The following is a 27,539-nucleotide window of genomic DNA, read 5'->3' on the forward strand; positions in this document are numbered from 1 at the left end:
TGGTTAAGAATCCACCTGCCAGTGCAAAGGACATGGGTTCAGTCCCTGGTCTGGGAAGATTCCACATGCTGTGGGGCAACAAAGCCTGTGTTTCACAACTACTGAAGCCCTAGAACCTGTTCTGCACAAGAGAAGTCACCACAATGAGAAGCCCATGCACTGCAACTAGAGAGTAGTCCCATTTCACTGCAACTAGAGAAAGTTCTCACAGCATCAAAGACCCAGTGTAGCCTCCCCCCGCAAAAAAGTGTTGAGCATATTTCTGAGGGATGAAGCCAGTGAAGGAAAAGGTTAAAAATGTAAGAGAGGTGGGAAAACGAAAATATAGGGGTAAAAGTTTCCTTGAAGAAGAAGGGGATGGAATTAAGAATATAGGTATGAGGCACCATTTCCTCTAAGATAGCAAGGAAGGAGCAAAAAGTAGTTGTGTGGGAAGATGAGAGACTACCTTTATTTTTCCATAAAGATGGAGACAAGTCTGAATATGTGCTTATAGAAAGGAAAGTAACAGTGTTATAGCCAGCTTGAAAGTAAAATACATATTAGAAATATCTGCTTGGTGGAACAGGGCTGGGATCCAACCAATATTATGCACCATAAACTTAATACAAATTAACATGGCTATGGGATTTATTCCTTTGTAGCATTGTTTAGTAGTCAGGATATAAAAGCAGAGAAAGCAGAGAATGAATGAGATTAGCAGGGTAGGTAGAATGGAAGGATAAAGAGGCAAGGTGGAATTGATGAGGTGCTACACCACTAGGTCTTGGCCTCATAGGGAAGAAAGTAGGAAAAGGTGGGAAAAAATGGAGTTAAAAGTGCAGAGGTCTTCATGGGACAGAAAAACCAGGTTAGCTGGAGTAAAAGTATGAGAACTGGGGTATAAAAGTTCAAAGAACTATATCAGTGCTGAGTGTTTTATAGGTTTGTACATGGACATTCAAATCTCCCGGGATTGAGAGGAAGAATCAGGATGGAGAGGAAGTCACCTACATAAAATGGTTTCGAAAGTACTTAAAGGAGAAAAGAGAGCTACTAGGAGAGATATAGAGCAGAATAGCTAATTGCATCAGACCTAAAAGGAGGAACAAGTTTTGTAAAAAAGCAAGGGGAATATTGAACCTGCCATGGACTATGAGGTTCAGGGGTGTGGGAAAATGAGTAACCTCTGTAATAGACTGTACAAAAAAATGATATTCCTAGAAAAATAGTTAGGTTGCAAGATAAGAATTACAGGAATCTGGAAAAAAGTTCTCAACCTTTTAAACTTCCCAGTTAACCAAACACCTCAGGTAGTATCAGAGGCCTAATAGCAGCTACACTCTTTCCTTAGGGCTTGACATGGAGTGAAAAGTCACTGGTAGACAGGAAAAAGATGTTTAATTTCACCAATGATTAAAGAAATGCAAATCAAAACAAAATATAAAATGCATCACCTATCAAATTAGCAAAGATTAAAAAGACTGATGATAACCATTGCTGGCTATGTAGACAAAGAGGCATTGTTGGTGGGAATGGAAACTGGTGTAACCTAGTTGAAGGGCAATTTGGCCACATCTAGTAAAGTCTGAAATACTCATACCCTTCAACTGAAAATCCACTTTTAAGAATGCCGACACATATAAAGAAATATGTTCAAGGCTATTTGATACAACAATGTCTGCATTTGTAAAACATGTGAATAACTGAATTGTCCGTTAACAGGGACCAATATTTTAAGCCAGAGGCTATAAATCTCATCTCCAACTGAGAAAATGGCAGAAGAGAGGTGAAAAGTGATTCTCTCCTTTCTTCACTTCTACCAAATAATAGGGGTGGGGTGAAGAGAGCATGTTCTCATGTAGGAATGTATAAACAACATTTCAAAATGAGAAAATGTACACTCCAAATTTCTTCTTTTTTTAACATCACCTAATAAATGAAATTCAAATATTCACTTAATAGAATATCATATAGTCACTGAAAAAAATGAGATAGTACTGATTGAACTGACCTAGAAAATATTATTCATATATTAAGTATAAAAAGTTAGTTGCAAATCTTACTTTTACAAAGTAGTAATAATAGTAATATATATATATATATATAGTTATAATTCTTCACCAAGTGAGATATCAGGGAAGCCCTATATACAATTATATATGCTGAAAATCTAGACCTGTACTGTGCCATATGGTAGTCACTAGCCACAAGGGGCTATTTAAATTTAAACTGATCAAAATTGAATAAAGTTTTAAATTCCTTACTCTCACTAGTCACATTTCAAGTATACAACTGCCACATGTGGCTAGTGGCTATTGTATTAGTACAGATCCAGAACATTTCCAACATCACATGAATCGGGCAGCACCCTCTCACTCAGTCATGTCTGACTCTATGACTCTAGGCTCCTCTGTCCATGGAATTTTCCAGGCAAGAATACTGGAGTGGGTTGCCATTTCCTGCTCCAGGGGATCTTCTCAACCCAGGGATCAAACCCAGGTCTCCTGTAATGCAGGCAGATTCTCTATCTTCTAAGCCACAAGGGAAGCCATCAACACAGGAAGTTCAAATAGTGCTGATCTAGAGGCAAACATTAAACTATTAACAGCGATGTATATATTGTGGGGGCAAACTACAGGGAATATACACATTTTATGTTATATACTTCTGAACTGTTTACTTCTTCTACAATGTACATGTATAACTTTTATAATGAGAAAAATAAATAATGAGAGACAAAGAGAGAGGGAGGAACACTATAGTGTTTTTGAGAACAACAAGATTTCATGATTGCCAGGGTCTTGTGGGCAATGGGGAGTCATTGGAGGATTTTGAGTTTAAAGTGACATTGTCATATTTGCTCAAGAAAGATGACTTTAGAATCAATTTGGTGGCCAAACTGGGGAGCAATTACTAGAGACAAGTAAACCAGTCAGAAAGATATAGTACTTAAGGCAGAGGCTGGAAAGAAAGGATAGATTTGAGAAACACTTGAGGATAGCTGACAGGATGAGGCAATTACCAGATGGAGGGGAACAGAGAAAATTCAAGGCTGACTTTTTCAAGCTGGGGATATATAGGTGTTTATGGAGATGGGAAGCACAGGATAATTGTACAAATGTGAGCCTATTTTTTTTTCATCCATTCATTTTAATTCACAAATGTTTATGAGGTTGTACTACCTATCAAATCTATTCCTCTTCTCCATTCTCACTCTCTTTGGTCTCATGAAGTCAGTTTCAGAAAGGAAATACAAATGTACGGTATAGGACATGCAAAAAAGGAACAGTATAAAGAATGGCTAGAATAATGGGTTTGAAATGACCTAGGGGAGTCACACAGTAAGCACTAATAATATATTATAATGAAAAATGTAGGCAATAGGACTAGGAAATTGAAAAACATTAGGGCTAGATATTTAAGATAGTTAAATACACACACTCTTAAAAACCTTTTAAGGCAGAGGCTATAAATCTCATCTTCAATTGAGAAAATGGCAGAAGAGTGGTAAAAGTGATTCTCTCCTTTTCTTCACTTTTACCAAATAATTGGTGGGGTGAAGAGAGGAAGTTCTTGTGTAGAAATACATAAACAAAATTTCAAAATGAGAAAATGTACACTCCAAATTTCTTCTTTTTTTTTTCAACATCACCTAATAAATGATACAGAAGCCAAGGTTCTGAAGATCAGAAAGTAAGTGACTCAGCATAAATGAGTGATGAAGTCTACTTAGACTGTATTCAGAGGTAGACCTATACAAAGACATCAGAAAGCTCAGCTTTATACTCAGAGCTCTGAAAACCCTTAGAACCAAACTGCATTTATTCTATACCCAGTCTTACTTTCACTTGGTACCTTAGAATCAACAGAAAGATACATCAGAGTATTTGAGTTGGAAGGACCATGAGATATTATTTAAGAGTTTTTTAACCAGAGATCTGAGGTCTGTATACTCTGTGAAATTTAGGTCTGTTTTCTGTATGCATAGCCATATGTACATTTTTCCAGGGGAGAGGGTCAATCATATTGTCAAAGAGTTCAGTATCCACCCCCCAAAAAAGTTATGTCATTATATTCTAGTCTAACCACCTTGCTTTACAGAGGATGATATTTAGAGAAGGAAAGAGACTTGCCAAGGGCACACAGTAAATTAGTGGCAGATCTTAATCTAAAAACCAGGTGTCTTTTTCTTATATTCTTTCCATGATAAACTGCTACTTTAAGAGATCCCATAATTATGTCAGTGCAAGTTCTTTAAAGTCCTGATTATTACCTTTGCAATGAAAATTCCAGCATCCATAATAGCTTTAATGTGTCTCAACCACCCTGAGCTCTCCAGGCCGCTAAGAAATTCACTCATTGTTGGAGTTTTCAATTCACAAACTAAGGTAGAAAAGGAAGCAGAGATTGAAATTCACAATTACCTCAGTTTATTCAACAAGAAAGGGGACAAAATGGACCCCCATTTCGTAAATGAGGAAGCCGAGGCACAGAAAGGTTAAATAATTAGTTGGAAATCACACAGTGAATCAGGGACAGTACTAGGACTAGAGTCTACCATATCTCCTAGTTTGGTTTTCTGCTTTCTCAAGTCCATAGAATCCACCCCCAACACCACAGAAATCTCTAAAGAAGAGAGACAGAAGACTGAGTTAGTATCCACAGAAAAATACTCATATCTCCTGCTATTAGAAAACACATTTGATCCCCATTCTAACTCCTCCTACTCATCCTAACTCTGTAGCCCTTAACATCTGTCTCTACTTCCACATCACCACCTACTCCCTTGCAGTTCTGTGCTGTCTCAACAGTTGAAAAAAATTTATTTTAATTTTCATGCATTTTGCACTGGTTATCCAACAGAGGGCAATCTTTTGCCTCAAAAAAAATCTGCAAAAGGTTCTCTTCTACTATACAATATTCTGGGACAAAAAAGAAAGGAGGAAGAGACCTAAGGAAGAGGAATCCTAATACCCTAAAAGGGCTGCAGACTGAGGAGACAGGATCTGATAAGGGTCATGAGAAGGAGAGGTCCTGGAAGATAGTATAAGTAAAAATTGAGGAAAGGAAGAACAGGGACTTCACTTAAGGAGGGCAGGTTTTCCCTAATGTGTGCCTGAGATGACATATCACATAATGGATTCCTGGATAGTGGCTTTGGGAGAAATGTTCTAGACTCAAGAGTCCTGTGAGGCCCTGATCTCACCTAGACCCCATTCTGATCCCAATTATTTTGCAGCTATGACAGATGACCAATTGCTTGATAGCAGCTTTATTCCTTTGAAGTCTAAATTCACCCCCTTTATCAGCACAGTGATGAAACTGGACTGACTCTTTACAGCAGATTAAATGAGGAACATGAAATAAATCCCAAATTCACTTCTATTTGTGTTGATCTACCCACCTCTACATAGCAGTCTCTATAATTTTATACAGATACATTATTTCCATAGCAACTAAACCCAGATGGACTCCACAGAGTTATGAAACTAAATATTGTAGTTCCTTTGTCAGACCAACACTGCTATAATTCAATACTATCTATGCAAACTGGATACGTAATATAGTCAAAAATCTTATCACCTATTGATTCTGCTCTCCTTGTTGCTTTTATATTTCACCCCAAAATCAGACATACTTTTCAGTTACATAATTATGCAATCTGTTTAGACTCTGGCCTAGCCCAGGTGAAATCCCTGTACCTTCCAAGAGTTTCTGCAAGCTGCTCCGCATGACATGGATGTTCTCAATGCTCATGAACCTGAAGCGAATATTGGCATAGTTGTCTTCATTTTCATACCCCTTCCCAGCTGCTCGGTTAGCCAAGGCATTTAACTGCAATATTGAGAACAGATAGAGCAGATGATGAAAGAACATGGTTTGTCAATCTCAGTGCTTCATTCTAAACAGTTTTAAATCTTATCCATTTAAAAATAAGTCATATCAGATACAGCATATTCTGGAATGAAGAGAATTTCATTGGCATTTAGATAAGGTATTTTAAGTAACAGAATAGTACAGGGAAAGATAAGGTACTTTTAGTATTTTTACTTTATTTAGTATTTTTATTTCTTATTTTATTTTTTTTAAATTTATTTTAACACTGTGAGTGCTCCCCACACACGTCAGTGATATTTGTCTGCAGTGCCCCTCCCTCCCCACAGCACAACTGAACAAGCGAACCTAAACAAGAGACCACCTCTGCCCACTGTGTCAGGGCGGAAATCAGACACTGAAGAGACCTGCAAACAGAAGCCAAATAAACAAAGGGAACTGCTTCAGAAGTGACTGGTGCAACAGATTAAAATCCCTGTAGTTAACACCGACTACACCGGAAGGGGCCTATAGATATCGAGAAGTGTAAGCTGGAACGAGGAGCTATCTCAAACTGAGCCGAACCCACACTGACCTCAACAGCTCCAGAGAAATTCCTAGATATATTTTTCCTTAATTTGTTTTTTCTTTTCTTTTTTGTTTTTTTTTTAAATTTTTTCTCTTTTATTTTCCTTTAAAATTCCCTATTACTCCTCCATTACTCCTTAACTTTCATTTTCATATATTTTTATGATTTTTTTAATTAGAAATTTTTTTTTCTTTTTTTCTCTTATTTTCTTTTAAAGTCCTCTATTACTCCCTAATTTTCATTTTCATTTCACTATAACCTTGGGGAAAAAAAAAAAGAAGAGGCCTTATTTTTAAATCAAACTTCATACATATTTCTAAATTTTTTGTGTGTTTTTGTTTTTAATATTGTATTTTTAAGAGTCTAACCTCTACTCTAGATTTTTAATCTTTGTTTTTCAGGATTTGATATCAATTTTGGACATTTAAGAATCCAATATTCAGAACCCATTTTTACTCAGGAGTGTGTTGCTTACTCTCTCCCACTTTTGATTCTCTATTTTCTCCCTCAGATCACCTCTATTTCTTCCCATCCCCTTATCTTCCCAATCCAATTCTGTGAATCTCTGTGGGTGTCTGGGCTATGGAGAACACTTTGGGAACAGAGAACTGCGTAGATCTGTCTCTCTCCTCTTGAGTCCCCCTTTTTCTCCTCCTGCTCATCTCTATCTCCCTCTTCCCTCTCCTCTTCTTCATGTAACTCTGTGAACCTCTCTGGGTGTCCCTCACAGTGGAGAATCTTTTCACCATTAACCTAGAAGTTTTATTATCAGTGCTGTATAGTTGGAGAAGTCTTGAGACTACTGGAAGAATAAGACTGAAATCCAGAGGTAGGAGATTAAGCCCAAAACCTGAGAACACCAGAAAACTCCTGACTACAGGGAACATTAAGTAATAAGACACCATCCAGAAGCCTCCATACTTACACTGAAACCAACCACCACCCAAGAACCAATAAGTTCCAGAGCAAGACATACCACGCAAATTCTCCAGCAACGCAGGAACATAGCCCTGAGCGTCAACATACAGGCTGCCCAAAGTCACACCTAACACATAGACCCATCTCAAAACTCACTACTGGACACTTCATTGCACTCCAGAGAGAAGAAATCCAGTTCTACGCACTAGAGCACCGACACAAGCTTCCCTAACCAGAAAACCTTGACAGGCCAATCATCCTACCCCACCCACTGGGTGAAACCTCCACAATAAAGAGGATCCACAGACCACCAGAATACAGAAAGCCCACTCCAGACACAGCAATCTAAACAAGATGAAAAGGCAGAGAAATACCCAACAGGTAAAGGAACATGAAAAATGCCCATCAAGTATTGTTTTTAAATTTATTTTATCTATTTTTAGTTTTTAAATTTTATTTATTTTATTTAGAATTTTTATTTTATTATTAAAACCCAGTCTAAGAGATTGATTGAAGGATATGGCAGCTATGAGGATGTCTGATCTGAAGAACTAAAATAATAATTTTGAGTTTCCTATCACAAACAACATTCTAAGTAGAATATGTTAACTTGTAGATTTTTTTTTCCTGCATGTGTTAATGTGAATAGTTTGTGTTTTTGAGGTTTCAATGGCATTGAATGTTTTCTCACCTGAAAGGGCTTTATACTGAGAAAAAAATCTTTATAACTGAGAAGTTCAAAAAGTATTTATAACTGAGAAGCTCTTGAAAGAAGTCTAAGAACTTCAGGGCCAATTAATTATAAAGAACTACTATAGAAGTGATTGGCCTCCAACTAATAAAATGATATTTAAAAAATAAATAAATAAATAAAAATAAACTTCTAATTGTCCATTACTAGATGGAAAAAAAAAAAAGAACTACTGTAGAAAAATGTCTAAAACATGACTTCAGGAGATACATGACTTTCACTCATTGATAAAATTGAAATGGAGCTACCAAGGGCCATTTTAACACTATATTCAGCTGTTAGAATACTTGTAGGTCATATGAAGAATGTTGGGTGGGGTAGTGAGTAAATGAAACTCACAGAGAGGAAACATTAATTGAAAAACTAGAAAGCAGCCAAAATACCTTCTATGATGATGACCATCTTACTAATGTTGTCTATTTTCTAATCTCCCATTACTGTGCATTCAGGAGGTAGGAGGAGCATGTATATGGATAGGGTGTAGTTTCTGTAGTAATAAAAATTTAAGAATGCCGTTGAAACCTCAAAAACACAAACTATTCACATTAACACACGCAGGAAAAAATTCTACAAGTTAACATATTCTACTTAGAATGCAGGATATTCGTTAAATGGAAAAATGATGGTAATTCTGATTTCTTATCACACAATGTCACTGAGCTTTCATTAAATTAATGACAAACATCAAAGGGACACCTCAGGAGGTGCAAGCAACAACAACTACCTAGTAACAAGAAAGTTTATTAAGATTGATGGATGCATTCACAAATTAAACAATAATTATAGTAGTCCCTACCCCAGTTTGGGCAGCAGCAAAAAGGCCAGTCACTACAGATAGCTAACTACATGATACCACTATACACTCTCTGGAAATAGGTCTGGCGTATCTGAGAAACTGCTACATATTAGCAGCCTAATGTTCAAGCAGGAAAGAATATATAATATTTGCTGAACCCCTAGTATGTGTATACTAGATACTGTGCTAGATTCTTCACATATATTATCTCATTTAATCCTCAACAAAAGCCACTAAAGATAGGTACTTTTATTATCCCCATAAGAAGATGAGTTCAGAGAGGTGAACCACTTTCAACCAGAATCATATGGATAAAAGCTGAAGGCAAGGTCTGAACCCAGATTCGATCAACTCACAAGGATGGAACTTTGTCACCACAATGCTGTTTCTAATAAAAGTATAGATCTAGCCATCCAGAAGAGGAGTGTTGCTAGATATCTGTATGTCCTTTGAGAGAGGAAAAATGGACCTATTAAAAAGGACTTTTGAGGAACTCCCCTGGTGTTCCAGTGGTTAAGACTCCATGCTCCCAAAGCAGGGGGCCCAGATTCAATCCCAGATCAAGAAACTAGATTCCACATGACACAACTAATAATATGCATGCCACAACTAAAGATTCCTGGAGAAGGAAATGGCAACCCACTCCAGTATTCTTGCCTGGAAAATCCTATGGACTGAGGAGCCTGACAGGCTACAGTCCAGGGGGTCAGAAAGAGTTGGACATGACTGAGCGCACGCGCGCACACACACACACACACACACACACACACACACACACACACACACACACACACACACACACACACACACACACTAAGGATTCCACATGTATCAGCAAAGGTCGAAGGTCCCACATGCCGCAACTAAGACTTGGTACAACAAAATAAATAAATAAAATACACTTAAAAAAAAAGAGTGACTTTTCGATCTTTCATTTGGACAAAGGGCACCAATTCTTTAGTTTTTCAAAAGCTTGGTACTTCTCTTTACCATTTTAAGATTAATAATGGTGAAAGACACAGATTTTATTAAACTCTTTCTAATCCCTGAATGTCAAATGAAGTTTTAGTTGAAGCAAGACACCAAACTTCTGAGAAATTGAAGGATCGTTGTTGTTGTTCAGTTGCCAAGTTGTGTCCCACTCTTTACTATGCCAGGCCTCCCTATTCCTCACTATCTCCCAGAGTTTGCCAAAGTTCATGTCCATTGCATCGGTGATGCCATCCAGCCATCTCATCCTCTGATACCCTCTTATCCTTCTGCCTTCAATCCTTCCCAGCATCAGGAACTTTTCCAGTGAGTCGACTGCTTGCATCAGGTGATCAAAACACTGGAGCTTAAGCTTCAGCATCAGTCCTTCCAATGAGTATTCAGGGTTGATTTCTGTCAAGATTGACTGGTTTGATCACCTTGCTGGCCAAGAGACTCTCAGGAGTCTTCAGCACCAGAGTTTGGAGGCATCAATTCTTTAGCACTCTGCCTTCTTTAGGGTCTAGCTCTCACAACTGTACCTGACCACTAGGAAGATCATAGCCTTGACTATACGGACGTTTGTTGACAGAGTGATGTCTCTGCTTTTTAACACACTGTCTAGGTTTGTCATCACTTTCCTGCCAAGAAGCAATCGTCTTCTGATTCCATGGCTGCAGTGAAAATCCACAGGGATTTTAGAACCCAAGAAAAGGAAACTTGTCACTGCTTCCACCTTTTCCCCTTCTACCTGCCATGAAGTAATGGCCATTGACATCTTAGGAATCAGTGAACTAACATGGACAGGAATGGGCAAATTTAACTCAGATGAACATTGTATCTATTACTATGATCAAGAATCCCATAGAAGAAATGGAGTAGCCCTCAAAATCAACAAAAGAATCTGAAATGCAGTACTTGGGGGCAACCTCAAAAATGACAGAATGGTCTCAGTTTGTTTCCAAGACAAGTCTTTCAACATCACAGTAATTCAAGTCTATGCCCTTACCACCGATGCTGAAGAAGCTTAAGTTGAACAGTTCTATGAAGACCTAGAAGAACTCCTACAACTAACACCAAAAAAAAAAAAAAAAAAAAAAAAAAAAAAAGATATTCTATTCATCACTGGGGATTGGAATCCAAAAGTAGGAAGTCAAGAGATGCCTGGAGTAACAGGCAAGTTTGGCCTTGGATAACAAAATGAAGCATGGCAAGACTAACTGAATTATGAAAAGAGACTGCACTGGTCATAGCAAACACCCTCTTTCGACAACACAAGAGACGACTTTACACATGGACATAACCAAATGGTCAATACTGAAATCAAATTGATTATATCCTTTGTAGCTGAAGATGGAAAAGCTGTACACAGTCAGCAAAAACAAGTACTGGAGTTGACTGTGGCTTAGATCATCAGCTTATATCACAGCAAAAATCAGGCCTAAATTAAAGAAAGAGGGGAAGAACAATAGGCCAGCCAGGTATGACTTTAATCACATTCCCCATGAATATGGAGTGGAGGTGAAGAATAGATTCAAGGGATTAGATCTAGTAAATAGTGTGTCTGAAGTACTATGGACAGAGGTCTGTAATACTGTACAGGAGGCAGTGAATAAAACTATCCCAAAGAAAAAGAAAACCAAGAAAGCAAAGTGGTTATTTGAGAAGGCTTTACAAAGAAAGAAGAGAAGTGAAAAACAAGGGAGAAAGGGAAAGGCACATCCAACTAAACACAGAGTTCCAAAGAATAGCAAGGAGAGACAAGAAGACCTTTTTCAATGAACAATGCATAAAAATAGAGGAAAATAACAGAAGAGGAAAGACTAGAGATTCCTTCATGAAATATCAAGGGAATATTTTGCCCAAAGATGGGCACAAAAAAGGACAGAAACGGTAGAGAACTAGTAGATGCTGAAGTGATCAAGAAGAGATGGAAAGAATACACAGAAGAACTGTACCAAAAAGATCTTAATTAACCGGATTTCTATGATTTTGTGGTCAGTCACCCAGAGACAGACATTCTGGAGTTCACATGAAGTCAAATGGGCCTCAGGAAGCACTGCTGTTAATAAAGCTAGTGGATGTGATGGAATTCCAATAGAGCTATTCACCCTAAAGAATAACGCCATAAAGGTGTTGCACTCATTATGTTAGCAGATCTGGAAGACTAGTAGTGGCCACAGGACTGGAAAAGGTCAATCCTCATCCTAATTCCCAAGAAAGGTAGTACTAAAGAATGTTCAAACCATCAGACAATTGCACTCATCTCCCATTCTAATAAAGTCATGCTTAAAATCATGTATGCTAGGCTTCAGCATTATGAGAATCAAGAACTTCTAGCTGTCCAAGTTGGGTTTAGAAAAGGAAGAGGAACCAGAGATCAAACTGCCAACATTCACTGGATCATAGAGAAGGCAAGAGAATTCCAGAGAAACATCTACTTCTGTTTCATTGACCATTCTAAAGCCTTTGACTGTGTGGATCCTAACAAACTGTGGAAAGCTCTTAAAGTATACCAGACCACCTTACCTGTCTTTAAGTATACCAGACCATGTTGTATTCTTAAAGAATACAAGACCATCTTACCTGTCTCCCGAGAAACCTGTATGCGGGTCAAGAAGCAACAGTTAGAACCCTGTATGGAACAACTGATTGGTTCAAGACTGAAATGGGAGTTCAACAGGGCTGTCTGCTGTCACCCTGTTAGTTTAACATATATTGCTGAGCACATCATGAGAAATGCCAGGCTAGATGAGTTACAAGCTGGAATCAAGATAGGTGGGGGAAACATCAACAACCTCAGATATGTGGATGACATCACTCTAACGGCAGAAAGAAAAGAGAAACTAAAGAGCCTTGTGATGAGGGTAAAGGAGGAGAGTGAAAGAATCACTTTAAAACTAGATATTTAAAAAAACTAATATCATGGCATCCAGCCCCACTACTTCAAATAGAAGGGGAGAAAGTGTTCTTGATCTCTTCTGCTTCTACTATAGGTCTCTACACATTCTGTCCTTTATTGTGGCCATCTTTGGGGCAAAGTGTTCCACTGACATTTCCAGTTCTCCTAAAGAGATCTCTAGTCTTTCCCCTTCTGTAGTTTTCCTCTACTGTTGTGCATTGAAGAACACCTTCTTGTTTCTCTTTGTTAATCTTTGGAACTCTGCATTTAGTTGGATGTACCTTTCCTTTTCTCCTTTGCTTTTCACTTCTCCTCTTTCTTCAGCTATTCATAAAGCCTCCTCAGATAACCACTTTGCTTTCTTGCTTTTCTTTTTCTTTGGGAAAGTTTTGATCACTGCCTCCTGTACAGTATTACAGACCTCTGTCCAGTTCTTCAGGTACACTGTTTACTAGATCTAATCCCTTGAATCTATTCATCACCTTCACTGCATATTCATAGGGGACGTGATTTAAGCCATGCTTGGCGGGTCGAGTGGTTTCCCATGCTTTCATTAATTTAAGTCTGAATTTTGCTATGAGAAGCTGATGATCTAAGCCACAGTCAGCTCCAGTACTTGTTTTTGCTAACTGTACACAGCTTCTCCATCTTCAGCTACAAAGAATGTAATCAATTTGATTTCAGTATTGACCATTTGGTTATGTTCATGTGTAAAGTCATCTCTTCCATTGTTGGAAAGGGGTGTTTGCTATGACCAGTCCATTCTCTTTGCAGAATTCAGTTACCCATCCCCTGCTTCATTTTGTACTCCAAGGATGGTACATGAACAAAAACAGAAATTATTTTCTCTCCTGAGCCCAGTCAGAGAGATCGCAAAAATGGACAAACATCTGCCTAAAGCCACAGTGTGGTTTCAAGCACATGCCTAATTCTGCAGTCACAACTCCTGGCTTAGGCTTCAATCTAAATCACTGACTTAGCAATCACTAGTTAGCAATGAAACCACCTAGTCAGCCACATTCCACATATCAAATTATAAGCAAAATTATTTTGTTCTGTGGCTGTGTGTGAAAAGAAAAGACTTTAAGAAGAGGGAACCTGAAAGATGGCGGAGGAGTAAGTGGACGTGGAGTATATCTCCCTCCACAGATGCATCAGGAATAAACCTTCAGATACAAAAATGCATGGAGAACACCAGCAGAGAGTGGACAGAAGTTCCTGACCAGTGGAAAAGAATATATAGCACCAAGCAAAACTCGGTAGTATGAAGGAACTAGGGGGAAAAACAGGAGTGTTACTAGGACTGGACCTGCCCTTGGCAGGTGGGGGGACTGAAGCAGGGGCCTGTCTGAGTTGGAGGAGAACAACAGGGTAATTGTCTGAGTTGGAGGAGAAACATTTAAGGCTGTGAGTGAAACAGCTAATCTGTGGCAGCCTAAATGGAATGAGAATCAGACAGTCCTTGCTGTAGCCATACATACTCTGAACAGGGACATAGGTACCCTAGAAGGTGCAGCGACTGGGAGCTGGACCTTAGGGATTGTGAAGCAATCCTAGGGCGAGGGCTGCTATTGACTGCAGAGACACGGACCGAGGGGACATGAAGGAGGAGATTGCAGTGGGAAATGCCTGTGGAGTTAAGTGAGGCAGCCATGGAAGTAAGGCAATACTGCTGAGTCACATGTAGGGAATGGAGCCATCACCATAGCACCTCTCTCCCCACAAGCGAGCACCAGCAGCCGAACAATAGAGAGACTGACCCATCAAGCACCTGACACACTGGACTACAGAGCAGGACCACACCCAGGGTGCCCCTTTAAGTACCTGAAGTGCTGATCTACAGAGTAGGACCCCAGCCAGGGGGGCCCCTCTATGTAGCTGATGCACCGAACAACAGAGAAGGACCCCAGGCAAGGGAGCCCTCTAAATGCCTGAACAAGCAGAGCTACAGAGAAAGACTAGCCAAAGAGGCCTTCTGATCGCCAGCTACCAGAGGCTCGAAAAAAGACCCTGAAAGGGCCATAACTCCACCGGCTGAGGCACTCCGTGTCCCTGCACACTTGGCGCCGCCAGGATCCCGGTGACCTAAACAGCTGTGCCACCTTCACACTCAACCCTCATTGGGGTAGAGCTGCCACATATATGCAGGGTCGCTTCAGTTGTGTCCAACTCTTTGCAACCCTGTGGGCTGTGGCCTGTCAGGCTTCTCTGTCAGGGGATTCTTCAAGCAAGAATACTGGAGTGTATTAGCCAATACTGTTTGCCTTACCCTTCTAGAGCACTATATTTCCTGCTGCCCTAGCCGCTAACTCCCCTGAGTACCTGGTGCTGCCAGAATCACTGTGACCCAAGCAGCTACAACACCTCCGTACCTGGTCCTCACTGGGGCAGACCCAAGTTCTCCAGGACAGTCTCAGGAGCAAACTTCAATGGACGACCCACACACAGAGATGGAAATAAAACCACAATAGAAACCCAGGGGCAGTGTGGCTGAGGAAGAAGAGCCAAAACCTTCTCAACAGCTGTCCAAGCTGCAGATTGAATCCCCATGATCAACTAGGCAAACTTTCTGTGGAATGTATAAAAGGACATTGAGGGCTCCCACAAAACAAAATGCACTAGTTCTCAGAGCTGTGGACACTGGAGGCAAGATCACACAGGTGAAGGACCAGATTAGAATCTGAGGTGTTCCCACAGCAGGTCCAGAGACCAGCACATTATCAGAGGGCATCCTCGGAAGGTGAGGTAGACTGTGATTCCCAGCATGGGAAACGATCCTGACAGCAGTGACTAAAGAAAAACATTTACTATGCTTATATTTTGACTTGTTCTATTGTTAATTTTGGATTTTCTTTTCCATTTCCTTTTTTCCCCCTTCTGTTGTAGTTGTTGATTTTATTGAAACTATTAAAGCTAATTAAGCTTTTAAGGTGTTTTTTTTTTTTTTTTGCAGTCATACTTTTTATTGTTGTTATAAACCTCTGACTCTATTTTGAGATTTTGCAGTTCTGTGGAATTTTCTTTTTTTTTTCTTTACTCTTTCCTCTTCCTTTTTGATATCTTTTTTCTTTTCTCCATTTTTAATTTTAATTTTTAAACTTATTATTATTTTTTCTACACTTATTCCTTTGTATGCGTTTCCTACTGTTCTCTTCCCCTTGCAGTTAAACTTTAATTTACATAAATCTTCTTTATCTGTCTCTATTTAGCTTTAAATATTTATACTTCCCTTTTCTTTCTTTCCTTCCCTCTCAATGTATTTGTTACTTTTGTTTTCATTTCTTTATACCACACTTGGCACCTTGCTTTAGCTTTGTTTTCTAGTTTGTGCTTCAGTTAGCCTTGTTCTTATCAGGTAGATATAATTTTTGGTTTCCTTTGTTTGCTAGGTCAATCTATTGTATTTTACTTTGTTGAACTGTTTTGATTTTGCTTATGGATGTATATGTATGTGTGTATATTCCATAACTTCAATCATATTTACCTGATTTTCTAACAGTCATTTGTCTGAGGTTCATCTTTGGTTTCTTGTTTTAGGTTATGTTTTAATTTCGCTTATTGTCATAACAAACCACTTGTGGAATCTTTGTTCCTGACCAGAGATCAAGCCCTGAGTCTTTGGAGTGGGAACACTGACTCCAAGACCCTAGACTACCAGAGAATTAACCCTAGGGAGTGTCAAATAGTGAGAACTCCCACAAAGGAAACCACTTGAATACAAGACCAGGCATCACCCAACCACCTGTGCAGGATGCCTCATCTAAACAACAAATAAAACAAAAATACAAACCCAATCATCAACAGACAGGATTACCACCTCACTCAGTCTTTCCCATGAGAGTAAAAACAAACAGGCAAAAATTCAGCATAAATTTCACCCTATGTAAAACTTACACAAACCACAATACCAACCTTAGGGGGGCAGAAACCAAAAGGAGGAAAGAATTCAACCTTGAAGCCTGGGAAAAAGAGACCTCAAACACAGTAAGTTTAAAAAAATAATGAAAAGGCAGAGAAACACTGCATAAATGAAGGAACAAACTAGAAACACAGGAGTTCAAATAAGTAAAGAGGAAATAGGCAAACTACTTGAAAAAGAGTTCAGAATAATGATAGTAAAGATGATCAAAAACCTTGAAAACAGAATTCAGGAAATGCAAGAATCAATTAACAAAGACCTAGAAGAATTAAACATTAAAAAAAAAAACAGAGACAACACTATTACTGAAAGTAAAAATAGTCTAGAAGGAATCAATAGCAGAACAGCTGAAGCAGAAGAATGAATCAGTAAGCTGGAAGATAAAATGGTGAAAATAACTTCTGAAGAGAAGAATAAAGTAAAAAGAATGAAAATAACTGGGGATAGTTTCAGAGAACTCTGGGACAATGTCAAACACACCAACAATTGAATTATAAAGGTCCCAGAAGAAGAAGAGAAAAATAAAAGGTATGGAAAAATTTTTGAGGAGATTATAGTTGAAAATTTCCTGAGGAAATAGTCAACCAAGTCCAAGAGGCTCAAAGAGTCTATGCAGGATAAACCCAAGAAGAAACACACCAAGACACATACTAATAAAACTAAAAAAGATTAAACACACACACAAAAATACTAAAAGCAGCAAGGGAAAAATACCAAGTAAAATACAAGGGAAATCCCTTACATTTAACAGCTGATCTTTCAGCACAAACTCTGCAGGAAGGGAATGGCAGGATATAATTAAAGTACTGAAAGCAAACATCTACAACCAAGATTACTCTACTCGGCATGGATCTCATTCAGAATTGATGGAGAAATCAAAAGGTTTTCAGACAAGCAAAAGTTAAGAGAACTCAGTACCACCAAACCAGCTTTACAACAAATGTTATAGGGACTTATATATTCAAGAAATACAAGAGAAGAAAAAGATCTACAAAATCGACCCCCCAAAATTAGGAAAATGACAATAGGAACATAGATATCAATAAGTACTTTAAATGCAAACGGATTAAATGTCCCAACCAAAAGACACAGATTGGATGAATGGATACAAAAACAAGACCCATATACATGCTGTCTACAAGACACCCACTTCAGACCTAAAGACACATATAGACTGAAAGTGAGAGGATGGTAAACTATATTCCATGCAAATGGAAAGCAAAAGAAAGCTGGAGTAGCAATCCATATATCAGACAAAATAAATCTTAAAGAATATTACAAGAGATAAGGAAGGACACTACATAATAATCAGGGGATCAGTCCAAGAGGAAGACATAACAATTATAAATATCTATGCACCCAACATAGGAACATCTCAATACATAAGAAAAACACTAACAGACAGAAAAGGAGAAACTGACAGTAACACAGTAATAGTAGGAGACTTTAACACCCCACTCACACCAATGGACAGATCATCAAAACAGAAAATTAACACAGAGACACAAATGTTAAATGATACATAAGATGACAATCTGTCCTTGACTGATAGCCGACAGGCAGTGAAGGTTCAAACGCTCAATGAGAAGCAGCAGTAGGAAAGCCTGGGCACCAGGCATGTCATCGAGCTATGTTGAGTGGCTGAAGGGCATGTTCCTGCCAGTTAGGGCTAACAAAATATGGTCCGTTTGAGAATGGAATGGCACACTACTTAGTATTCTTGCCTTGAGAACCCCATGGACAGCATGAGAAGGCAAAAAGATATGACACTGAAAAAGGAACCCCTCAGGTCAGTAGGTGCCCAGTATTATACTGGGGTAGAGCAGAGATACAGCTACAGAAAGAATGAACAGGGTGAGCCAAAGCGGAAATGACGTCCAGTTATGGTTGTATCTGGTGGTGAAAGTAAAGTCAGATGCTGTAAAGAACAATATTGCATAGGAGCCTGGAATGTTAGGTCCATGAAGTAAGGTAAACTGGATGTGGTAAAACATGAAATGGCAAAAGTTAACATTGATATTTTAGGAATCAGTGAACTAAAATGGACACAAATCAGAGAATTTAATTCAGATGACCATTATATCTAATACTGTGGGAAAGAGTTCCATAGAAGGAATGGAGTAGCCCACATAGTCAACAAAAGAGTGAAATGCAGTACTTGGTTGAAATCTCAAAAATGACAGAATGATCTTGGATAGTTTCCAAGGCAAACCATTCAACATCACAGTAATCCAAGTCTATGCCTCACCCTCTAATGCTGAAGAAGCTGAAGTTGAATGACTCCATGAAGACCTACAAGAACTCCTAGAACTAACACCAGAAAATATGTCCTTTTCATCATAGGTGACTGGAATGCAAAAGTAGGAAGTCAAGAGATACCTGGAATAACAGGCAAGTTTGGCCTTGGAGTACAAAATGAAGCAAGACAAAGGTAAAAGCAAATCAAGGCAAAGAATTTTGCCAAGAAAATGCACTGATCATAGCAGACACACACTTTCAACAACACAAGAGAAGATTCTACACACGGGCATTACCAGATGGTCTGTACAGAAATCACAATGATTATATTCTTTCCAGCCAAAGATGGAAAAGCTCAATACAGTCAGAAAAAAAAAGAGATCTGGAATTGACTGTGGCTCAGATCATAAGCTTCTTATTGCAAAATTCAGGCTCAAATTGAAGAAAGTAGGGAAAAACACGAGGCCATTCAGATACAACCTAAATCAAATCCCTTAAGATTATAAGCTGGAGGTGGTAAAGAGATTCAAGGGACTAGATCTGGTAAACAGAGTGCCTGAAGAACTATGGACAGAGATTCATAGCATTGTACAGAAAGTGATGACCCAAAATCATTCCCAAGAAAAAGAAATTTAAGAAGGCAAAGTTGTTGTCTGAGGAGGCCTTACAAATAGCTGAGAAAAGGGGAGAAACAAAAAGCAATGGAGAAAGGGAAAGATATACCCAACTGAATGCACAGTTTCAGAGAATAGCAAGGAGAGATAAGAAAGCCTTCTTAAGTGACCAATGCAAATAAATAAGAGGAAAACAATAGAATGGGAAAGACTACAGATCTCTTTTAAAAAAACCTGGAGAAGGGAACTTTTCATACAAAGATAGGCACAATAAAGGATAAAAATGGCGAGGACCTAACAGAAGCAGAAGAGAGTAAGAAAAGGTGGCAAGAATACACAGAACTGTACAGAAAAGTTCTTAATGACCCAGTTAACCATGATTGTGTGGTCACTCACCTAGAGCCAGACATCCTGGAGTGTGAAGTCAAGTGGACTTTAAGAAGCATTACTGCGAACATAGCTAATGGAGGTGGTGGAATTCAGGTTGAGCTATTTTAAATCTTAAAAGATGATGCTGATAAAGTGCTATACTCTTTAGGCCAGCAAATTTGTAGAAGTCAGCAGTGGTTACAGGACTGGGAAAGATCAGTTTTCATTACAATCCCAAAGAAAGGCAATGCTAAAGAATGTTCAAATTACTGCACAATTGCACTCACTTCACATGCCAGCAAGATTATGCTCAAAATCCTTCAAACTAGGCTATGGAAAATGTAAACTGAGAACTTTCAGATGTACAAGCTGAATTTAGAAAAGGCAGAGGAATGAGGGATCAAATTGCCAACAGAGTCTGGATCATAGAAAAACCAAGGCAATCCCCCCCAAAAAAAACACATCTACTTCTGCTTCAATGACTATGTTAAAGTATTTGTGTGGATCACAACAAACTGTGGAATATTCTTACAGAGATGGGAATACCAAACCACCTTACCTGCCTCCTGAGAAACCTGTATGCAGGTGAAGAAGCAACAGTTAGAACCAGACATGGAACAACAGGCTGGCTCCAAATTGGGAAAGGAGTATGTCAAGGCTGTATATTGTCACCCCCTGCTTATTTAACTTATATGCAGAGTATATCATGCAAAATGCTGAGCTGGATGAAGCACAAGTTGGAATCAAGATTGTGGGGAGAAATGTCAACAACCTCAGATACGCAGATGATACTACTTTAATGGCAGAAAGTGAAGGGAAACTAAAGAGCCTCTTGATGAAAGTGAAAGAGGAGAGTAAAAAAGCTGGCTTAAAACTCAACATTCAAAAAATGAAGATCATGGCATCCAGTCCCATCACTTCATGGCAAATAGATAGGGAAACAATGGAAATACTGACAGACTTATTTTCTTTGGCTCCAAAATCAATGTGGACAGTGACATCAGCCATGAAATTAAACGACACTTGCTCCTTGGAAGAATGGCTATGAAAAACCTAAATAGTGTATTAAAATGGAAATATCACTTTGCTGACAAAGTTCCATATATAGTCAAAGCTATGGTTTTTCCAGTAGTCATGTATGGATATGAGAGTTGAACCGTTAAGAAGGGTGACTGCCATAGAATTGACATGTTCAAACTGTGGTGTTGGAGAAGACTCTTGAGTGTCCTTTGAACAGCAAGGAGATCAAACCAGTCAATCTAAAGGAAATCAACTCTGAATATTCAGTGGAAGGACTGATGCTGAAGCTGAAGTTCCAATATTTTGGCCACCTGATTCAAAGACCTGACTTACTGGAAAAGACCCTTATGCTGGGAAAAATGAGGGCAAGAGCAGAAGGGGGGATAGAGGATGCGATGGTTGGATGGCATCACTGACTTGACATGAGTTTGAGTAAACTCAGGGAGATAGTGATCAACAGAGAAGCCTGGCGTACTACAGTTCATGGGGTTGCAAAGAGTCAGAAATGACTTAGCATCTGAACAAGAATAACAAATTTGTCCTTTACTTGCCTAGCGGGACACAATTCATCTACAATCCCTTATTAGAGCCAGACAAAATGCTGAAGACCAAGGAATTAATGCAGAGAGTTTAGGTGGACCAGAGGATCCTCCTTTCTGCAACACTCACAGACAGTGGTAAGACTAAGTTGTTCAAAGTACCTTCTCACAGACTTGCTTGACAGTGAAGACTATAATAAAAAGGGTTTCCAAATGGTTCTCCACATGAAGAATATGTTGCCTCCACAATTTAGAGATGACACCCCTCAAAAGCAGGAAGTAGTTATGGAATGAAAATGATGCCCCTTTCCCTTGGCAACACAATTCTCCTAAAAGAAAAGGGGAGGGGAAAATGAGAGAGTCAATTCCTAGGTAGGTTGATAAGAAGTCTGTGGTCCCCGAAGAGGAGCAAGGGGTCTGGGGCTCTCAAAGAAGAGATAAGGGTCTGGAATTCTCAAGGAGAAGGAAAGGACAAACTTTTTTTCTACATTCCTTAGTCTTAGTAAGGATTATATAACAACAATGTATCCTGCTTGAGGACATGTTTCTCCTTCTTGACAACCTTCTGACTAGTCCTGTTATCTTAAAATGTATATTATGGGAGTGGGTCTGGTAAAATCTTTCTATTGTTAATTCTAATCCTGTCATTTTAAAATGTAAGTTGTGGGAATGGGTCTAGTAAGATCTTTACAACCTTGAGACATTCTTTTGATTTATTGCAATAACCAATTAAAAAGTATATAGTTCCCTTTGCTAAGACTAGCGAGGGGGGCCCTCTCTGTCCCCTTCTGATGTCTATGTCAGAAACTTTCTCTGTCCCTTTCTATACTTTATTAAAACTCTGTTACACAAAAGCTCGTGACTGATCAAGCCTGGTCCCTGGTCCCGAAGCTAAATCTTCTTCTTCAGAGATGACAAATTTGACATAGTTCACTGTAAGCTTTTATCTTTGGGGCTCATCTTCATTTGGGATCTTCAGGACAAGGTAAGAACACTCAGAGCTCTAGCCCTGTTTTCTCAGTATATATGCTTTCTTTACTTCACTAATTCTAGGGTGTGCCTGTGTGAATGAATGACACGCCCTGTGCAAAGCAACTGATGAGCCCTGGTGCCTCATAATCACTGAAGGCAGCCCCAGAAAGGGGCACCTTGCCAGGGGTTTATACTGACCTGCCAATGCCAAGAGACTCCCAATGTCCCTGCGAGGGGAGCAGCCAAAAATGGGCAAAGCGTGTGGACCGAAATTTTCTTTCTCAGTCACCTTTTCCTGGTCTCTTTGACCATTTTGTAATTGCATGGGGAATGACAACTACTAACCTAATCTGGTTCCTAGAATGTTGATGTTGACTCTTGTCATCTCCTGTTTGACCACTTACAATTTGCCTTGATTCAGGGACCTAATATTCCAGGTTCCTATGCAATATTGCTCTTTACAGCATTGCAACTTGCTTCTATCACCAGTCCCATCCACAACTGGGTGTTGTTTTTCTGGAGTTATTTCTCCACTGATCTCCAGTAGCATATTGGGCACCTACAGAGCTGGGGAGTTCATCTTTTAGTGTCCTATATTTTTGCCTTTTCATACTGTTCATGGGGTTCTCAAGGCAAGAATACTGAAGTAGTATGCCATTCCCTTCTCCAGTGGACAGACAACATTCTGACAGACCTCTCCACCATGACCCATCCAACTTGGGTGACCCCACACGGTCCTGAGGAGACACACATGACGACAAAGCAAGAGATTTTATTGGGAAAGAGGACACGAGCGGAGAGCAGCAGGGTAATGGAATCCAGAACAGTTCTGCTACAGGAATCCCTTAGAAGAAAGATTCCTTCTAAGGCAGGAATCCTTTAGAGAAATGGAGAAGCCATCATAGTCAAAAAAGGAGTCCAAAATGCAGTACTTGGATGCAATCTCAAAAACAACAGAATGATATCTGTTCATTTCCAAGGCAAGCCATTCAATATCACGCTAATGCAAGTCTATGCCCCGACCAAAAACGCTGAAAAAACTGAAGTTGAACAGTTCTATGAAGACCTCCTGGATCTTTTAGAACTAACACCCAAAAAATATGTCCTTTTCATTATAGGGGACTGGAATGCAAAAGGAGGAAGGCAAAGAACACCCGGAGAAACAGGCAAATTTTCTCTTGGAGTATAGAATGAAGCAGGGCAAAGGCTAAAAGATTTCCGCCAAGAGAAAGCACTGGTCATAGCAAACACCCTCTTCCAACAACACAAGAGAAGACTCTACACATGGACATCATCAGATGGCCAACATGGAAATCAGATTGATTACATTTTTTGCAGCCAAAGATGAAGAAGCTCTATACAGTCAGCAAAAACAAGATTGGGAGCTGGCTGTGGCTCAGATCATGAACTCCTTATTGCCAAATTCAGACTGAAATTGAAGAAAGCAGAGAAAACCACTAGATCATTCAGCTATGACCTAAATCAAATCCCTGACAACTATATAGTGGATGTGAGAAATAGATGTAAGGGACTAGATCTGATAGACAGAGTGCCTGATGAACCATGGATGGAGGTTCATGACAGGAGACAAGGATCAAGACAATCCCCAAGAAAAAGAAAGGCAAAGAGGCAAAATGGCTGTCTGAGGAAGCCTTACAAATAAGTGTGAAAAGAAGAGAAGTGAAAAGCAAAGGAGAAAAGGAAAGATATACCCATATGAATGCAGAGTTCCAAAGAACAGCAAGGAAAGATAAGAAAGCCTTCCTCAGTGATCAGTGCAAATAAATAGAGATAAACAATAGAATGGAAAAGACTAGAGATCTCTTCAAGAAAATTAGAGATACCAAGGGAACATTTCATGCAAAGATGGGCTCAAAAAGGACAGAAATGGTATGGACCTAACAAAAGCAGAAGATATTAAGAAGAGGTGGCAAGAATACACAGGAGAACTGTACAAAAAAGATCTTCATGACCCGGATAATCACGATGGTGTGATCACTCACCTAGAGCCAGACATCCTGGAATGGGAAGTCAAGTGGGCCTTAGGAAGCATCACTATGAACAAAGCTAGTGGAGGTGATGGAATTCCAGTTGAGCTATTTCAAATCCTGAAAGATGATGCTGTGAAGGTGCTGCACTCAATATGCCAGCAAATCTGGAAAACTCAGCAGTGGTCACAGGACTGGAAAAGGTCAGTTTTCATTCCAATCCCAAAGAAAGGCAATCCCAAAGAATGCTCAAACTACTGCACAACTACACTCATCTCACACTCTAGTAAAGTAGTGCTTAAAATTCTCCAAGCCAGGCTTCAGCAATATGTGAACCATGAACTTCCAGATGTTCAAGCTGTTTTTAGAAAAGGCAGAGGAACCAGAGATCAAATTTCCAACACCTGCTGGATCATCGAAAAAACAAAAGAGTTGATCTATTTCTGCTTTATTGACTATGCAAAAGCCTTTGCCTGTGTGGATCACAATAAACTGGAAAATTCTGAAAGAGATGGGCATACCAGACTACCTGACCTGCCTCTTGAGAAATCTGTATGCAGGTCAGGAAGCAACAGTTTGAACTGGACATGGAACCACAGACTGGTTCCAAATAGGAAAAGGAGTATGTCAAGGCTGTATATTGTCACCTTACTTATTTAACTTATATGCTGAGTACATCATGAGAAACGCTGGGCTGGAGGAAGCACAAGGTGGAATCAAGATTGCCAGGAGAAATATCAACAACCTCAGACATGCAGATGACACCACCCTTACAGCAGAAAGTGAAGAAGAACTAAAGAGCCTCTTGATGAAAGTGAAAGAGGAGAGTGAAAAAGTTGGTTTAAAGCTCAATGTTCAGAAAACTAAGACCATGGCATCCGGTCCCATCACTTCATGGCAAATGGGGAAACAGTGGAAACAGTGGTTGACTTTATTTTACTGGGCTCCAAAATCACTGCAGATGGTGATTGCAGCCATGAAATTCAAAGACGCTTACTCCTTGGAAGGAAAGTTATGACTAACCTAGACAGCATATTAAAAAGCAGAGACATTACTTTGCCAACAAAGGTCCGTCTAGTCAAGGCTATGGTTTTTCCAGTGGTCATGTGTGGATGTGAGAGTTGGACTATAAAGAAAGCTGAGCGCCAAAGAATTGATGCTTTTGAACTGTGGTATTGGAGAAGACTTTTGAGAGTCCCTTGGACTGCAAGGAGATCCAACCAGTCAGTCCATCCTAAAGGAGACCAGTCCTGGGTGTTCATTGGAAGGACTGATGTTGAAGCTGAAACTCCAATACTTTCACCAGCCAATGCGAAGAGCTGACTCATTGGAAAAGACCCTGATTCTGGGAAAGATTGAGGGCAGGAAGAGAAGGGGACAACAAAGGTTGAGATGGTTGGATGGCATCACCGACTCAGTGGACGTGGGTTTGGGTGTACTCCGGGAGTTGGTGATAGACAGGGAGGCCTGGTGTGCTGCGGTTCATTTGGTCACAAAGACACAAGACTGAGCGACTGAAATGAATTGAACTGAACTGAACTGAATGTAATCTGCCAAATTAAAGACTTACAAGGGACTCATGATCCATGCTGTTACTGTGTACTTTTACTTAGACCCATTGTATGTAAGCGCCTAGCCTTCCTAGGAACTGAAAGTTACAGTATGGAAACACCTAGCCCTGCAAGGATCCGAGAGTTACCAAAGCATGTTTGGGAGCAAGGCAGAACTCTAGTTCCAGGAATGTCTCTCAGGCTAGAGGACACTCTCTTGGCTGCCTGCCTCAGGGGCCAATGACCTGAAAGTGAGTCTGTGTCACAGCTGTGTCTTGCATCTATTTGGATAGAAGCACTGCTGGTGACCATGAGGTTTTTGAGGACACAGATCTGGAATTGCAGGATCTGGTATGATTGGAATTGCAATGGGCTTCTTCCTTTGGTAATGCTAGCTTTTAGCAGACCAGAGAAAGTGCTCCACTGGCTTCTGTCTCAACTCCTTAGATATTTCTTTTGAGGAGTCTGTGGAAATGAACTGGAAGGATTGGCCCTAGTAACTCCAGGACAAAAATCACTTTTTCCTCACTGGCCACCCTCTACTCCCTCTTTTGCCATCACATAAACTGATGTAGCAATAACTCCCCACTTTATTGTCCTCAGAAATGTGCACAGGCATGTGGAAGACAGTCCTAGTTACTCTGGGAAAGCTACACTGCTCTGCCCCAGGTGGCATCAGTGGAAAAAAGGTAAATCAGACAAAGGTCTTGGTGGTACAGAGCTAGATATCAATTCGGGATGCCATCAGGTCTACACCTGGTGCATTTCCACCCTACCTCGGTGGTAGAACCAAGAGGGATGGAGAACGATGCCTGTGTCAGTAAGGGGCAGACTAAGTCCGACCAGGGAAGGAAAGCTTCAGTGGCAAGATTGTCCACACCCCCATCTAGAGCAGGGAGGGATGCCTCCAGTGGAAAGAAGCCAAGGCTGTGGATGCCACTTTTTTTTTCCTCTTACAGATGGGAGCTAGCAGTTCCAGAAACACTCCTTTAAAATGTATTTAAAAAACACTGGGATAAGTTTGATCCCCAGAATTTAAAAAAGACACGCCTGATCTTCTTCTGTGATACTGAATGGCCATGGTATCCTTTGGAAGATGGAACGCTGGCCTGTTGAAGGATCTCAATTATAATACTGTTTTACAATTAGTCAGTTCTGTACAAAACAAGAGAAATGGGTATAAGTGACATATGTGTTGCTCTTTATCTCTCTGTGAGACATGCCAGACTTGTGTCCTAAGAGTACAGATTTGGGTATGAAACCTTCAGCTCCCTTCTGTCCTCTTACTTTGCCCCTGTATCTGGGGCTCCCAACTGAACAGGCTGAGAGTCAGGGCACCCTTCTAGAAAGGGTTGCCTCAGTCTCAGCAGAAATTCAAATGGTACCAATTGCAGCCAAGACTATCTAGAGGATCCAGAAAATTCCATAGAAGCCTTTACAGCACTAACTTCACCTTATGAGCTTACTTGGCGAGATACAATACATGTCTTGGGACAGACACTGAACCCTGACTAAAAAACTAAAGTTTTAGGGAAGCTACTACTACTTTTAGAGATAAATGGCTTGAAGGCAAGGGAAAGGGAGAACATGAAACAGTTCTCCTTCCTGT

The 27,539-nt window shown here is 39.8% G+C and overlaps 1 protein-coding gene across 3 annotated transcripts in view; it reads right to left on the reverse strand.

Annotated features, from left to right (window-relative positions):
• Positions 1-27,539, reverse strand: part of MTMR8 (myotubularin related protein 8) — a 227,697-nt gene that overhangs the window by 119,790 nt on the left and 80,368 nt on the right. For 2 of the 3 annotated variants that reach the window (XM_065916128.1, XM_065916127.1), the window contains exons 7-8: positions 5,685-5,817; positions 4,256-4,365 (exon numbers count right to left, since the gene is read on the reverse strand). The exons of the other annotated variant lie outside the window; for it this stretch is intronic. In XM_065916128.1, the coding sequence (XP_065772200.1) occupies positions 4,256-4,365; positions 5,685-5,817 (243 nt within the window). The remainder of the gene's footprint in view (positions 1-4,255; positions 4,366-5,684; positions 5,818-27,539) is intronic. 3 annotated transcript variants of the gene reach the window in all.

Source organism: Muntiacus reevesi, chromosome X (assembly GCF_963930625.1).
Source record: "Muntiacus reevesi chromosome X, mMunRee1.1, whole genome shotgun sequence".
NCBI lineage: Eukaryota > Metazoa > Chordata > Mammalia > Artiodactyla > Cervidae > Muntiacus > Muntiacus reevesi.